Source organism: Phlebotomus argentipes, unplaced genomic scaffold (assembly GCF_947086385.1).
Source record: "Phlebotomus argentipes unplaced genomic scaffold, Phlebotomus argentipes genome assembly contig_15, whole genome shotgun sequence".
Classification (NCBI taxonomy): Eukaryota; Metazoa; Arthropoda; class Insecta; order Diptera; family Psychodidae; genus Phlebotomus; species Phlebotomus argentipes.
The window spans coordinates 4140543-4156456 of record NW_026776181.1 but is presented as its reverse complement, the minus strand read 5'-3'; the positions used below and the strand labels follow the sequence as shown (position 1 = coordinate 4156456).

The window sequence follows — 15914 nt, the reverse complement described above, 5'->3', positions numbered from 1 at the left end:
TCCAGTCGGTTAAAAATAACGCACACTTCCCTCCCTCAATTCCAATTCCCGTCGTTCGCATGCTGGTTGGTGCTGCTGCTGTGCGATCTCTCGTGTCTTTTTGCATCGTCCTGTGACTAGAGTATCTCTATCATCTACTATAAAAGGAAATTCTCCGCGAATGTTCAGCCAGTTCAGCTGAAGAAGTAAACAGATTTCAGCACATTCTCCAGATTGAAGTCACCTTTTCCCGGCAATAGCTTGAGGACTCTGTTGAGTTTTCTCTTTGTGGCATCATTCACGGAGCCGTCATTCTTCAATTCCCTGCAAAAGAAGTGATATTCATTAGAATAATCCTTTAAAATGAGTATGTGCATTTTGTAATAACTCACGTTTCTTTGAAGCAATACTTCTGCTTGAGAAATTCCGAGAGATCCTCGAGAATAGGCAGCGAATGCAGAGCCACAAATTGCTCTCTCGTGATCACATTCATCGTTGGCACTGTGCACGCGTGCGTCCAGAAGCAGTCGTGCACGGAGATGAAAGTCAATCCGGCACGTTGGCAGTAGAGGGAAGTGAGCATCATGTGGCTGGAATCCAGGGAGTGGATAAAGTTGGGCGGAAAGGCATTCTTCTGCTTCATCGTGTTGGGCTTCTCATACATGTCAATGGGAAAATTCTCCCCCACTTTGTTGCCCTTCTGCGATATCGTCCTCTCCATGCGATTGTACGGCTGCACCACAGGCAAGCCCAGAGGCGTCACCCACTCGACATTCTGGAAGCACACAGCGGATATAAGTCGAGCACAGTGTGTAAACCAGTCCTGAATCTCTCTGGTGGACTTGAACATCTCCCTGAGACTCTCAAAGGTCTTCACAGTGAGATAGGATGACGCCTGCCACACCAAGTCCTTCGGGAACTCCTCAATGTCCTTCAATTGACGAGCAATCTGAAGGCGAGCCCCATATCTCGTCACTCCGTACACTGTTGTCATCACAGTTTGCTTGATAACCTTGCGCCGAATGAATCCATCCAGCACACGAGCAATCTCCAATCCATTGGCAGCATCTTTGGCGCGAGCCTCCTCAACAAGTGCCGCCACTGAGCTGTAGACATCCTGAGGCGTTTCCGACGACGCCAGATTGACACTCACAGCACCAGCTCTGTCTCTCCCAAGGGCAGCATAGTGCTGCAAGCCATTGCAGGAGCCATCCTGATGAATAGGAAAGTGACTCACATACGCCTCAGGATCCGCCGATCTCATCACATTAGCAATTTCCATGCACGAAGCCAAAGTCTGCCACGGTTCGTCCGACTTTGCCCACCACATCCTCCCACTCAGAGGATTATCAGCTGAATCCAGAATGTCCTCGATGATCTCATTGGCATACGCTAAGCGAACCGCCACTGAATCCCTCTTCTTCGTTCCCGTTAGATTTATACAGTGAATCTTCAACCAATTCAGTCCGTCCGGCCCCAGAGGTTTCCCCTCGTGGAACATAAGCAGCGACCGCGCCAAGTCTGATCCCATATGACTGAGATGTGGCGGCAGCGGGTAAACTCTCCCCCTAAAGTCCATATTGTGTGGCAACCAGAAAGCTCTGTCGCGAAAGTGATTGGCCAGGGACAGGCGATAGAGGCAATCACACCACAGACTGTACATCTCAGCCTGGCGACGCTTGTGTGCCATCTTCCGATGGTAAATGTGATATTTCTTCTCATTCGTCATATCCTTGTCATCGGGAAGAGTCACTGGAGGCAGCAATACCGATGGCGGCTGTGGCACGTCAAGCTTTTCACTTCCGCCGTTATTGAACACCTCGAGAACGACATCCAAAACCGCTCCATTTACACTCCACGGCACAGAAGCAAGCTGATTGAGACTGTCTAGCGCGGGATAGATATCTTTGGGTGACGATTCGTTGATTCTCGACCACTGTTGATGCGCCTGATGCGGTAATCTTATCAAGTCGCTCTTCGTGACCAAATATCCGCCCTGATTTGGAGTGCTCCAAGGCTGTGGCGGACACACCATTGGCACGAGATTTGTGTCGAACGTCAGAGTTTCTTGCTGAGAACCGCGAAATAGCCTAAAAGAGAAGATGCATTTTAGTCAAGAGGCGCCACTTGAAGCACACAAATCGAGGGACATTCAAGAGTTGCATTTGGCGCAATTGAGCCAAAAATAACATATAGAATTTGAAATACTCACTTAGACAGCACTGGATGTGGCTTCACCTCCTCTTTCATGTGACGCCCTTGACTTCTGTACAGCGTGAAGAAGGCTGGCGAGAGATTCTGACCCTTGCCATTCAATTTCATCACATTCAGGTCAATCTTCACATCCCTCATGAGGATGTTGTACAGAAATTTCCCAATTGCCGACGTGATGTTCGTTGACCACGGCTGATTCAGATAATCCATATTCGGACCCTCATTGCAAGCACTGAAGACCAATTTTTGCCACAATTGCCGGTGATTATCACTGCCTTCCTGCTCACTTTTCTGCGCCATCAGGTAGTCCAGGTAGATATCGCTGGTCTTCTGCAGCAATCCAATATTCTTCATCCTCTCCAGATAGTATCGCATTTGCACCTTTGCGCCCAGCTCTCTGTACAATTGCCCCACAGTCGGACTGTACGTCTCAGATCCCTCAGCCAACGTGCGAATCTCGCGCAAGAGAATATCCGCATACTGTCCAGTGTCCAGCACCTTCAAGTACGGGAACAGATTGATGCTCTTGTTGAATTTGCACTGCGTCTGGGCACGAATGGTGTTCAAATCCCTGTTGAAGGCTGCAATTATCTGGGTTCTCCAAATTTTCTGCAACTCACTCAGTTTGGTTCTGTAGTGCAAGACTAAAGGCGTGGGTTCGGCAAACTTCTCAATGCTCTTCACGGTCAAATAACCCTTCATTTCAATCTTCATTTGCTCCTTCAACAGCTCTTTAGCCTCATTCATCCTCTCTTCAGGCACTTTTGGTTTTCTCTCAATTTCCTGGATGTTTTCATTCAGTGAATTGAGCAAATTGTTGCTGTAGGTCAGTTCTGGTGGCGTGTAGGATGGCGTAAATCCAGGTTCGAGACGGTGAATTGTGTCCAAAACGATTTCCCTCTGATCAGAGACAAACTTGCTCTTGTCCATGATGTCATTAAGCGATATTTCTTGATCACTTGCCTCCTTGAGGTACTTCTGAAGGAGTCTTGTGTTCTCCAAATTCGGCTCCTGCCGTCCAATGCACTCAATGACCAAAGCGAAGGTTTGCGGGATCATTGTCACTTCATCAGCCTTTATAATTTGAATGATCTCCTTGACTTTCCCCAGATTTCCCGACTCAGCGTATCCCTGCAGAAGAATGTTATACAGCCGGATGTCGTAGTGATTCATGATGTTGCATTTCTTCCATCGATTTCTGTAGTTTAGGAACGTCGATAGTCCTCTGTTGAGCATCCCGCTGGAGATGCACAACTCAAGATAGGCACTCATGTTGGTGAAGAGACACTTTTGCTTTGCCAATTGTTCCTGTTCGGAGTTCACGTGAAGACGAGATTTGTAATTGTCCTTCTTCTTCATTTTCTCCTTCTTTGCGCTGATCTTGGCTTCTGTTGGTGCTAAAATAGTCTCTATGTGTTCCATTGCTTCCTCCTCTAGAGGCTCCATTTCTTCCGGAAAAGCCTCAATCGGAGGCACAATAGCCTCAACTTCCGTCATCTCCCGGAAGCACTGATAGCTCTCGATGATCTCGTTTAGCACCTCAGGCGGAAGCTGATTGATCTTCTTCACACCCAATTTATCACTGACAAACACCATCGGAATGTCCTCATTGCGATTTTCCGGGGTTTCCAGTGTGAAATTCAATTTAGAATATGTCAAACTTGGAGATGACGCCAAAGCCGCAGCAGCAATACTAGATTTCCCGATAAACTCTGACAATTTCTTGCTCTTCAATTTCTTCACCGATGTCTTCGTCTCCGTTGTGGCGCTCTCAGTGACTAGAAAGAGGAGAAAATCCTTAAACTCTCATGTCCTTGAACTCTCCCGGCGATGTTTACCTTGAAGGAGTTCCGTGAATTTCTTCTTTCGTGTCTTTCTCTTCTTCTTGATCAGCCGGAGAGCATCAAGATTAGGTGTCGTTGCATGTGGTCTCTGCTGTCCCCAATCTGAGGGAGAAATTTTCGTGATAAAGTGATTAGCGCTCATCAAACAATGGTTTAAGGTTATGTCAAGAAAACATATCTATTTCCCAAAGAACAATTGCAGAAACCATTCCAAAAAATACCCTGAATGGTGAACTTCCGTGAAAATATTTTTCGAATAGAGAAAATAAGGGAAACTTACAGAAACCAGGAGAAAACTCTGTGTGACTCGTGGTGTAGCAATTTGGTGTGATTCTGGGATATCGCGGGAGAGTCAAGGGATGCAAACTGCTGGGAACGATGCTCCTAACCACCAGCAAGCGATGCATGATGGAATTTTAGTAGTTCGATACTGATTTATAGCGGTATTTTAGGATTTCTCACTTTACATAACAAAAAGCACGCACGGCAGCCGCCATGAAAAACAAAGAAGATCGATGCGCCCTCTGCGAGAAAAGTATCTAAGCTATGCAAAATGCTGTGAGTTTGACTTTTGTATTTGTCTCGCAGTTGAAGAAAAGCGTGGGGGCAGTTTTTCCGGTGGATTTTCTCGAATCTCAGGGGATTTCGTGGCTATTTTGTTGACTCAAATTGTAGGTGAGCCCATTAGGCACTGTGATCAGTTGTGGGACATTGAGAGAGGACATGGAGATGATGGGAAAAGCTGAAGGTGCGAAGGCGGTGGCGGAGCGTTGTGCTGGCATCCTGGATGACGAGCGGAGGCGAGAAGTGGAGAAACTGGGCCATCGGATCCTCAGCCACCCGGCCTATGGGGCCAAGTACAAGTGGACCACGGAGGATTTCGACTTGGGAGCGCCGCTGGGGCGCGGCAAGTTCGGGCGGGTGTACATTGCCCGGGATCGCTACTCTCACATGGTTGTGGCCATGAAGGTGATGTTCAAGTCGGAGCTGCAGAAGGGCCGAGTGGAGCGCCAGGTGCTGCGAGAGGTGGAGATTCAATCCCGCCTGAAGCATCCGCACATCTTGCGTCTCTACACTTGGTTCCACGACAGCGACAAGATCTACCTGGTGCTGGAGTACGCTTCCGAGGGAGAGTTGTACAAGCACCTGAAGAACTCCCCGGACGGACACTTCGATGAGCACCGCTCGGCCAAGTACACTTACCAAGTGGCCTCCGCTCTGCAGTACTGCCACATGAACAACGTGATCCACCGTGACTTGAAGCCGGAGAACATCCTTCTGACCTCGTCAGATCAGGTGAAGCTGGCGGATTTCGGCTGGTCTGCCCACACGCCCTCGAACAAGTGAGTATTTTCCTATGCAACAACCCAGCTTCTTCACTAACGCTGCCTTCTCTCCACTAACGCTGCCTTCTCTCCACTCCAGGCGAAAGACTCTGTGCGGAACTCTGGATTATCTGCCTCCGGAGATGGTGGACGGACGCTCATATGATGACTCTATTGACCAGTGGTGTCTGGGAGTGCTCTGCTACGAGTTCCTCGCAGGCTTCCCCCCATTCGAGTCTGAGAGCACCAATTTGACCTACGAAAAGATCCGGAAGCTGCAAGTCAGCTTTCCGCGCCACTTCACCGCGGGCGCCAAGGATCTGATTTCCAAGCTGCTGCAGAAACACAGCTCTCACCGCATCACCCTGATTCAGGTGATGAAGCATCCCTGGGTGAAGGAGAACATGGCTGAGGTGAATAATGACACCATTGTCATCGAAAAGCAGAAATCCACAAAACTATAATTCCATCACTCAAACTTTATTTTCTTGTTTGTGTTCACTTCTTTTCTCAATATAAATCCGTACTGAATGTGATTGTTTCGTTGTCCTGGAGCTTGAGGAAATCTCCGTCGAGTTCTCATCTTGCGGATTCTCCTCCTCATTCGCTTCTTGCATCGGGTCTGCAGGAGATTCTGGACATTCCGGATGATGCGGCTGTCATCTGAAGTGCCTTCATTTGGACCGCTGCGGATTTTAGCAGACGCTCTGTCTGCCCTTCGCAGCTCTTCCTTCACTCTCAATTGCAGCTGAATCCTTTGGTCAGTAGTCAGGGAGGTCATTTGCAGCGGATTCATCGCATTTATCGGCGGTTTATTCATTTTATTGGCACGACGCAGCAACCAGGAAAGCTTTTACTGTTTAGTGAGGTTATGAAAACTGACAGCATTGTGATTTGGAAAGCTCAGCCAAGACACATTACACAGGAATCACCAGGCGTTCCGCGGGCAATTAAAATAAGTGGTTTTCTTGGAAATATGTGATATATTTTATTCTTATCTCCTTTATTATTTACACAGCAGATAATTGCAGTGTAGCAACTTCCGCCACAAATATACACGTATAAATAGAGTCTGTCATTTTCACCTTAATCCACGAGGATGTTCTACGAGTACGTTTAATACGATAGTGTGATATGTACAGTGCGGCGGATATGACGTTTCACACGCAGCTCTCGGGAACCCTCGTCGTCATTAGGCGGTCCCGGATGGCTGTTATGTTGATATCCAAATCTCCTGTTGCTCCCGCTGGCACCTGCGTCGCGCGGCAATCTCCATTCATCAGCGCCTCACTTTTAGATGTCTGTAAGAACAGAGCGCGAAAAGAAGGGAGGATTTAGAGTTCTATGAATGTTAGAGATATTGAACAATTTCTGAAATAAATGAAAACATGCTTCTCCATTATGATTTGTGATCAAAGGAACTGATTAACTGACAATACTTAAACTGCTTTGTAGAACTTGGGATTTTTTTGCCGCTAAATAAACCGCTCTTTGCGCAAATCTGTGAAATTTGCAAAGTCCGCAAGTGAGGTGCAAGTTGACTCTCACATTTGGGTTGAGAAAAGAGGCGAGAAGAGAGGAAAAAAAGCAGCAACATTAATAAATAATCGCCACGGATTAGAGAGTGACACTGATGTTTGCAATTAATCAAATTTTTTTCATTGAGTTCCTGCTATTTTTGTTATGTTTTGTCTCTAAATACACCAAGATTAATTGACGAAATTTGTCTGTTTCCGTTCTGCCGCGTCGTCTTCGTCAGTGATTTTCGGGGATTCTCCCTCGGCTCTTCATGCCTGCATGCTTCTCGACCTCCCCCGTAAAACGGGGTGGAAGTGGAGTCAAATGGATGGCGAAAGTATGTGCAAAGAATATGGAAGCAGGCAAAACATCCCCGGGATCTCCGCCCCCTTGGGCGCCGACACCGCGCGCTTGATTGTGGAAAATCCTCACGGCACGCAAATCGGACTTGCACACATTTTTACGTCCCGACACAACACTTCCCATTTCCACGGGGCGCGCATGGACGGATGTCATTTAATAAGTGTCTCGGGAATTTTTCACCCTAATGAATTTCAAGAACGCAGCTTCAAACGCAGAGGAATAATTCAGAGGCTGATCAGCAGCTGAATCCAGTGTCGATTTTATTGATCTCCCAAATATAGCTCTTCAATCTATTCAATAATAGGGGCTAATTTTGAAAAAAATGTGGTTTTCCCAGCCGTTTTCCATATTATTGCTGATTTAAGAATTTAATACAATTCCCATCGCCACAGATTGGCATCATCAGTTCATTTTGCCATGTTTAATTCATCACGGCCCACCTGAATTGATTCCGCACACTCTTACACTGCACACCGATCAAAGTTCAGAGGAGCATGCATTCGTGAAAAATTTGCCGTGTGCAGCAATATTAATTGGCACGAGAGTGAATTTCCTTTTGCAAAAGGTCATGGCATTTTCGACTGCGAATCGTTGGGTGGCCGACGAGGTGGGTGCCCCAGAATCAACTGGCAAGAGTGCCAATAATAAATTTTAATAGTCCCTTTCTCGCTTTCGCAGTAGTTTTGTGCCCCACGCCCCAAAGAGCTCACACACAATTTCCTGAATGACCAGACCCAACATGGGTGTACTGGTGAAAATGGGAATAAAACCGGAAAGTCTATTAAAGTTTTCAATTGTCATTTGGATGGTTTTACACAATCCCTCGTAGGGACTCTTGTGTTCACTCTTTTCCACTCTTTCATCGTCAAAATTAACCATCATGCACACACTCACACCGCATAGTTGAGTTCTGTGCGATGGGGTGGGTTTTGGGGTGGCGAAGGAAGTTCCCACGGAATTTATTACCAATTCAGGTCGCTCAATGGGTCGTCTTTTCATTTTCCGCATCTCATTGGGCGCGCCAGAAAGCTCTCGCCGGTGTTGGGCTTTTGTCACTCTCACACCATGCGGGGATCCTGGGGGCGGTGGCGTGAGGGTGGCCGTTTCACAGGGGCATGTCATAAAGGAGCCAGAGAGCGCATTCGAGAGTGGAGCTTTATTTTCACCTCTGACCCTCTCCGCGGGAGCTAATGGTTTAAATTTTTGATTGGCACGCCAGCGGCAGCCCACAAGGCATCCCACTTGCTCCCACCCCGATAATGTGCTTTGGCACATTATTGTTGGTGACTTTATTGGATGTGACACTTCCTGGTGACACCCAGCGATTGATTCATAATGATTATTGGCAGTATCTTCTCATGAGCGCACACGGAAAAGGCGACAATCACTCGCCCGAATGCAAAATGAGGTGAAAGTGGATTTTCTCCTTGCACGATGCTCACCTTTTACGGGTGTTGACTGATAAGATCGGAAAGTGCTGTTGAGTGGAGAGAAGATGGGGAGGTTTATACAGAACAACATTGGGAAAATCATCGCCACACACAAAGAGAGAGAGAGAGAAATATTTCTGTATATACGTTAAAATGACTTTATAAATCGAATCACAAGATCACTTCCCTTTTGACATCATCAATTTTCATCGTTTCACCCCCCGAAACACATTCTTGCGATGGGATATTTAGACTTTTGTGTCATACAACAATGTTTTCTTTCGTCACACCCACAGAATCCTCAACAGACTTGCCGTGGCAGTAGATTTGAGATGAAAAAAGGAATGGAGAAGGGGTGGAAACTTCAAGTGTATGCCAGCTTTAAAGAAGAATTGCGAAAATATAAGAAATTTATGTAATTGTTTGACTACATGCCACGGAATTCTTTGCATTTGTATTACTTCTGGTTTACATGTTTTTGCATGTCGACTCGAGAGACGGAAAGGAAGCAATTTCAGTACACTTTTATACGATATAATTTCGCATTATTACATCCATATTCCAGAATGAAAATATGCAAACATTTTGTGTTTGTAAATCTTCACATGTGCAAGAGACTGTTTGAAAAACACACAATGAATCTTGAAACACATCTCATCTCTTGTTTCTTGTTATTTAGGTATTGTGTTGAAAAACCTTTTCATCTCTGAACAAAATTCAAGGGATTATTTTCAATGTTCTCAAAACTATACATTGAAACTGAAACTCTTGAATTTGTAAAGTAATTAGTTTTCATAGTGATTATTTTGTGTGTAATTTATTAGCAAATTAGCTTCACTGCGAACAAGCTCGCAAGAGATTCTGTTCAATGATGAAAATCTAGAGGTGCCGCAGTTATCAGCACTTCACCACAGTCACATGAAGCCCTTAAAACCGTATCATTATCTTGAGATGCGCCCCATCTGGTCTACCAACGCCAAATGCGAGGAGGTAATTCTATCTTATTTCGAGTGACTTCCAACTCTGATATTGAATGTGCGAAAGACACCCCCAGCACATATGCCACCCCGAATGATTGTCTCCCGCTGCTCCTTGAGCCATTGTGTCTTCCCACGAGGAGGAAGAGCATTCGAGCCATCAGCAACCACTTTTGCGTGAGCGATGAAAAGAAAATCAGAGAGATTCTTCTTGCCAGTATCTTGAGGGTGGCAAAGGAGGGAAGTCAATAGAATTGGGTGGCGGCAGGGTGATGAGGGCAGATATTACGGCCATGTGTACACATCCACGCAATTCCGGAGGAATATTAAATTTTTATTCCCCAAACTAATAAAAGGCGCGCTCACACTTGCGCTCCGTGGAATTTTACCCAGAGAATAGAAATGATAAAGGGATGGATTAAAAAGTGATTGGAAAATGGATATTGCGAAGCTCCTGCTGATGCCACAAACATACATTTCGACACTCCCGCCAAACTCTTCGACTAGAGAGCAGCACTGCGGTGAAACTGCTGGTGGTGGAAAGTTTTCCCACCCACATTCCGCTGAACTTCGCCTGGCTGGAGTGTGGGCTGTATTGAGCGGGAAAATTGAAAAGCTCATCGCGAGGATATGAACTGGATGAGTGTCTCTTGCACTTTCAATCATTGCAATCTAATCTTGCAGTTGCCAGTGAGAATCCCCCAGCAAACTGCATCCCATCAAATCACACACGCGCATCTTCGAGGGAAGGAGCGGAAAAGATTTAATTAAGCCCAGAATGTAGAGTTTAAAGATGCATTAGTTGGTGTTTTTACTCGGTTGTTGCTTTAAGGAATTAAATCGATTAAAATTAAATTATTAATGGAAATTTTACACCACTTCCTCCCACTTCTGAGCACACAAGTTTCTTCGGCCTACAGAGCGCCGAGAAACTTCCCGAGGAAGAGTTTGCCAGCCGGAGAGGGTGGAAGGAAGTAGGCAAAAAATGGTAAGAATCGTAAAAAATAAAGTACGCCCTTTTACGGGTATCCACCACCCCAGTCCCACTCAGGGATGTTTTCTCCACAGCACCCAGGAATTGCCACCATGAGAACGGAAGGAGCAGTCAGAAGACGCAACTTCTTCACTTTATTCGCCCATTTGGCGGGGATGGTGTGCTTGCATGGCGGGGTGGCAGGAGCGGCGGCATAAAAACAAAACACTCACACAAGGGGAGCGCAGAAATTGGCGGCCTGAGGAACGCACGAGGAATGGCGAATGAATCCCATTCTCCGACAAAAATCCCACTCTCGACTCCGAGGCCCATCCAACAAAAACACTTTCCGGCAAAGCAGTAATCGTCCTCGTGGGACACGTTCTATTTTCCATTTTAAGGAACTTAGGAATTAAGTGAAGGGATGTCAGATGGCGGAGAGTGAAAACGGAAGGTCCTGCCGGTGGAGCTTTTTTTTCAAAATAATTTCCCACCTCGATGTAGCATTTGCCAGCTTCGGGGATTCTCCACCTTCGAGTAGGGGAGTTTGGGGTATTAAGGGTGATGATTTTTCTTATAGCCTGAAGATGTGCGGAACTTTCTGAGAGACGCTTTTAAGCACTTTGCCGACTAGTTTCTCAAGCAACGCATGACACAGCTGAAATCGATCTATTAAGGCACATATGGTCACTGAACAAGGTCAGATGAAGCACCCTTCAGGCCCAGCCCTCTTCTCTCCTATTCCCTATACACTTTCGCAGAGAGTGCGGTGCTGTGGAGGGCCCACACCTTGATCACCCATTGATGGTGATTCGCCTGGTGAGAAGGCACAAATGGGAGTGGGAATTTGGGATTTGGGGTGTATAAAGCAAACAAGACTGGGTAGCGTGGAAGCATATTCCGCAACGGCCCAGTCTTGGAAGGAGCTCGCAAAGAGCACCTGAGGGAAGATGGAACGGAATGTCGGAAGTGACTCGGCATGGTGAGACACTCAGTCGCGCGGTGTGAGGAAATCTCTCATCTGATGATGGACATGAAAAGGTCTTTCCTCATTTTTTACACCCGCCCCAACCGTTATTTTATGGTGGCGGCATGATAAAAATTCAAAAGTTTGTGCAGCAATTTTTCTTACATTCGCACTCTGCTGCGCCCATCCGTGCGTCGGCTGCTCAAACGTCGGCTGATGATGATGGTACTGGTTGTGTGGGTGATCTGCCACTGTAAGCAGAAATTAGATATTGTAAAACATCCCGGGATATCAAGTGTAATAAATATTAAAATATTTATGGGATATCCGGGAGAGGCACGCAAGTGGGGAGTTGTGGCGTTGGGAAGGAGGATCTGCTGCCGATGAGGGTTGTTTTCATGAGTAGCATCCGAAAAAATCTGTTGCTGCAAAATTGCTATTGATTTTGTTCCATCCAGTCTCTCATTTTTATATGTGTTGTATATACATGAAATTATGCAAAAAAGGGAATTGCAAGGAAGTCGGACGTGCCCATAATTTGGCTCAATACCAACCGTACTGCGGTATCACATCTGGATCCTTTTCATCCTCGCTCATGATGGTGCCAGCAGACGTATCCATCGTCGAGGATGCTTTTGATTTAACATCTGTCTGCCACCGTGGCTTTTGACCGCCGCCGCCCTTCTGCATAATGTCCATGCGGGGACGCACGACAAAAAATTATTACACCCGGGTTTTGTGCAAAACGCGATGACACCAGCAGAAACACAGAGATAGAGAAAGAAATATTATTGTAAAATGGGTGAAATTGTGGAAAGTCTTTATGCTACTTTTGCAGCCACACAAACTGTATATTATAAAATTTAACACTCCGGAAAAAGAAAGAGAACGAAACACATGGAATTATTTATGGGTAGACTTTTTTGTATCTGCATGAGCTTTCTGCAAGGTGATTCCGCACCCTCTGACATGGCAATCAAGCCTGTGATCCAGCGAGGTTTGAATGCACGCCGGAGGATAGCCTTTGAGTTTAATTAGGAGCGAAATTACATGTCTTATCCTATGTGTCTTACCAAATTGTATAACTTCTCTGGCCTTTATGAATAATGAATTTTCTAACATTCACAAACTTCTTGTTCTTGCTTCTCCTTCAATATTCATCATGTGCATGACTAAATAAAAACAATCATACTGATATTAAATCCGCTAACCAAGTCCGCGTGCACAGATACACACGAAAACAGAATGCTTCCGATATTAAAACCCCTTTTGACATTCAGCCACTATCCTTCCCTCCATGCGTTTAAGCTCACTTGCGGTAATCCCATGAGAAAATTCATTCCATGAATATTCTCTCTGTGTGAATCTCTTTGTCACCACTGAGAAAATTCCGCTCTCGCCCTCCACTGACACCCCCTCGAGCCCACAAAATCCCACTTATGTTTGTCTATAAATGTGTGTGCTTCGAATCCTGCTGGCTTTCGTGTACATTATGCAAATCCCATTTCATCTCACCTCCAATTTGGCGCCTCCGCCGCCCCCGCTGAACACAAAGTTGGCCCCCGATGATGGGGGCTGGGATGTCTTGGGGGTGCGTCTGCTCCGCACACCAACCACATAGCATATCCGCAGGATAATTGCCACACAGATGACGATCACAGTTATCACGGCACCAATTAAAACTGGTGACATCTGAAGGGGATTTTGGTGTTCTGCGTGTTTGAAAATAGAAGAGGAGAGAGAAAGCAAAATAAATCCCATTTAGTTTCCATTTCTCAAACCTCTTGAGAGCATCTGCCCAATCCCCTCTCGAGCTTCCCAGCTTTATCCTGTCGACTTGAGGACTCACAGTGCGCACAGAATACATCTTCACGCTGCAAATTTGTCTCCAACTCCAGCGAAGGAGAGACAATCAATTAATAATTCGCCCCGGAAAAAAGGAACACCCTCCGCGTGGATTTAAATGAGAACCATTTTGGAGGGTTCCCAAATCCTCTTTTCCACCCCCACCCCACACACTTTTCTTCACTTTTCTCATGTCACCCCACTCCACAATCTGTGCGCTGTGGGACAAGGAAAAAATCCGCACGTAGAATAAATTCCCCAGAGGACTCTGGAAAGTTTTATTTGGCCACTTTTGTGGGAGAAATCCCCCCATCAAAGCTCAGCTAATTGTATGTTGTATTGAAATGTGAGCATTCAATTTCATACTGAATTTCTCTGTGATACTGCTAATACCACAGGAATTATTTTCTCACACAAAACTTCGCCATGAAAGTTGGTGGAAAAAAGTTTTCATGCTTCATTCGACATGCCCAAAATACCCAGCGAATCTGCTGCTTTTTCCCCACCGAACTCAGTGACTCTTTAAGTAGCTTTGAGAGAGGTTTTAATTGTTATGGATAAAGGGGCAGCAATTTAAGAAATTAAGAAGCAATTTATATTCCATTAAAGATGCTTTCTCTGTGCAAAATTCAATGGCTATTTTTGAACTATTTTCACAGCCATCGCGCACAGGAGATGCCATCAATCAACTTGGGAATGAAAGTGTTTGCAAATTGCTTGACAAAGTGTTTATCAATTTTTCCCAATCACATTTAAATTCCCGTCCGCTTAATGTGATTCTAAAGTCGACATTATCTATTCAGCACGTTCCTCAAACATCCTTCCCGGGGGCCGATGTTTGCCCGACAAGGCGGGCGGGATATATTATTTAGGCGGACTATACATAAATTTGAGATAGACGGGAGGTTTAATTCAATTGAAATATGTCCCATTCTATTCGGCTGGGGAAATGAATCAAACCGTCGCGTTTTCTGGGTCAAACTGAAAGAGCATCCTCGCAGCGGAGAGTCCTGTCCCACTCTCGTTTCTCAGGTATGATCAATTTAATTTGCATACCTGTCTGTTTCACACGATTGCCGATTTGTAGTTTGGGCACGACGGTGCCTTGACTGCGGCCTTTCTGATTGACGGCAAACACCCTGGCAGCCAGCGTCTCGTTCTCCGCTGTCATCAGAGACGACAGTGTATCCAGTGAATCCAGAATGAAGTAGGGCTCCTCGGAGTTCGTGAAGTTTAATCTGTATTTTATGGTGAATTATATTATTACAAAGTCACTCTCTCTCTCTCTCTCTCTCTGTTTGTTAGTGTGAACTTGAGGGGATTCCCATGAAGGTGCTCGAAAGGTGTTCTCATCCCATTAAACCCACACAAAACACACTCATGTCAGGAACTTCACTTTTATCTCATCCATCGCATCACACTCGCACACCCTACCAAATCTGAGATTGGCCTAAATAAAAGATTAAAGAGAAAGGAGTGACAATTTCGTATTCATATGATTTCTTCAGCTTACAACATTTGTGTATTCACACTGTTGGCTTTAAAACTGGACGAGTGGTTGATTACGTCGGAGTTCGTGGAATGTGTTCTTACGAGAAAGAGCACCAAAGTAAAAGTGAGAGCGGAACTTTGAGGAATGGCGCAAGCTTTTGAAAAGCTGCTGTGGAAATATTGCTCGAAATGCCACAACTTGTACGGCCAGCCTGATAATTGTGTAGTAGGCACACTTACGGTAAATTGGTCGGGAAATTATCAAAAGATGATTGATGAGGGTTGGACCACCCCACTCGGAGCCCCAACACTGTGGATGGCTTGAAAGTTCATATGCCGCATTCAAAGTCCGAGGAGGGTGGTTTTCGAAACTTTCCATGGCAGCTTCTCTCTGTCCCCACATACTCCGCAAGTATAAGGACACAAGGGGGGGTGTGGGGGGAGGTAAAAACCATGAAAATGGTTGCACAAGAAGCCGCCTCATGCCAGGCATGAAGAAGCCAATGTGGAAGGCTTGTCGTCCATGGTGAAATCAAGAGTCAGACTTTGCCTGCCGTCCTCGCCAGAGAGCAGCCAGAAATGTAAGCTTCTGGTTGCTCTCTGGTGTCGGTCAATTATGGAATATTAAACCAATGTCGCTGTACGACAAGGGAGGACTTTCCACTTCTTCCGCTTTGGGGTTTTTTGTCATGCACATCAGCTCGGTTCTCATGTCATTTTTCTCTGCTATTCATGCTTCTTGCTCATCCTGAGCTATCAAATTATAAATATCACAATGAAATGCTGGGGGAAAAGGATGAGACTTTATTTGCGCTCTATGTCATTATTTGGAACAATGTCGAAATTCAGCTTTAATTTGAAAATCTACCCACAGCTGAACTGTAAGTTCAGGGATGGGCTGAGCAGGTAGTTGCAGATGTAATTCGCCGAGTAAATTTATACACTATCTTGCATACATACCTATGATGAAAATTTATTGCTCCAAAAT

At 45.7% G+C, this 15914-nt stretch overlaps 3 protein-coding genes across 3 annotated transcripts in view; 1 reads left to right on the top strand and 2 right to left on the bottom strand.

The window, feature by feature from the left end:
- Positions 1–173: 173 nt before the first annotated feature.
- Positions 174–4550, bottom strand: LOC132262692 (DNA-directed RNA polymerase, mitochondrial). The gene is made up of 5 exons (XM_059762033.1): positions 4318–4550; positions 4032–4139; positions 2192–3971; positions 372–2069; positions 174–303 (listed from the first exon to the last, which is right to left on the bottom strand). The coding sequence occupies exons 1-5, from the start codon at positions 4442–4444 to the stop codon at positions 174–176; spliced, it is 3843 nt and encodes a 1280-aa protein (XP_059618016.1). The 5' UTR covers positions 4445–4550.
- A 36-nt stretch (positions 4551–4586) lies between these two features.
- Positions 4587–5893, top strand: LOC132262695 (aurora kinase B-like). Its single transcript, XM_059762036.1, has 2 exons — positions 4587–5380; positions 5463–5893. Exons 1-2 carry the CDS (start codon positions 4761–4763, stop codon positions 5824–5826), a joined length of 984 nt encoding a protein of 327 aa, XP_059618019.1. The 5' UTR covers positions 4587–4760; the 3' UTR covers positions 5827–5893.
- Positions 5894–6363: 470 nt separating this feature from the next.
- Positions 6364–15914, bottom strand: part of LOC132261538 (neural cell adhesion molecule 2) — a gene marked incomplete at its 5' end in the record, with an annotated part of 79932 nt that continues 70381 nt past the window's right edge. The window contains 5 exons of the mRNA XM_059760387.1: positions 6364–6663; positions 11756–11841; positions 12145–12274; positions 13106–13302; positions 14492–14673. Coding sequence (XP_059616370.1) covers positions 6523–6663; positions 11756–11841; positions 12145–12274; positions 13106–13302; positions 14492–14673 — 736 coding nt within the window. The remainder of the gene's footprint in view (positions 6664–11755; positions 11842–12144; positions 12275–13105; positions 13303–14491; positions 14674–15914) is intronic.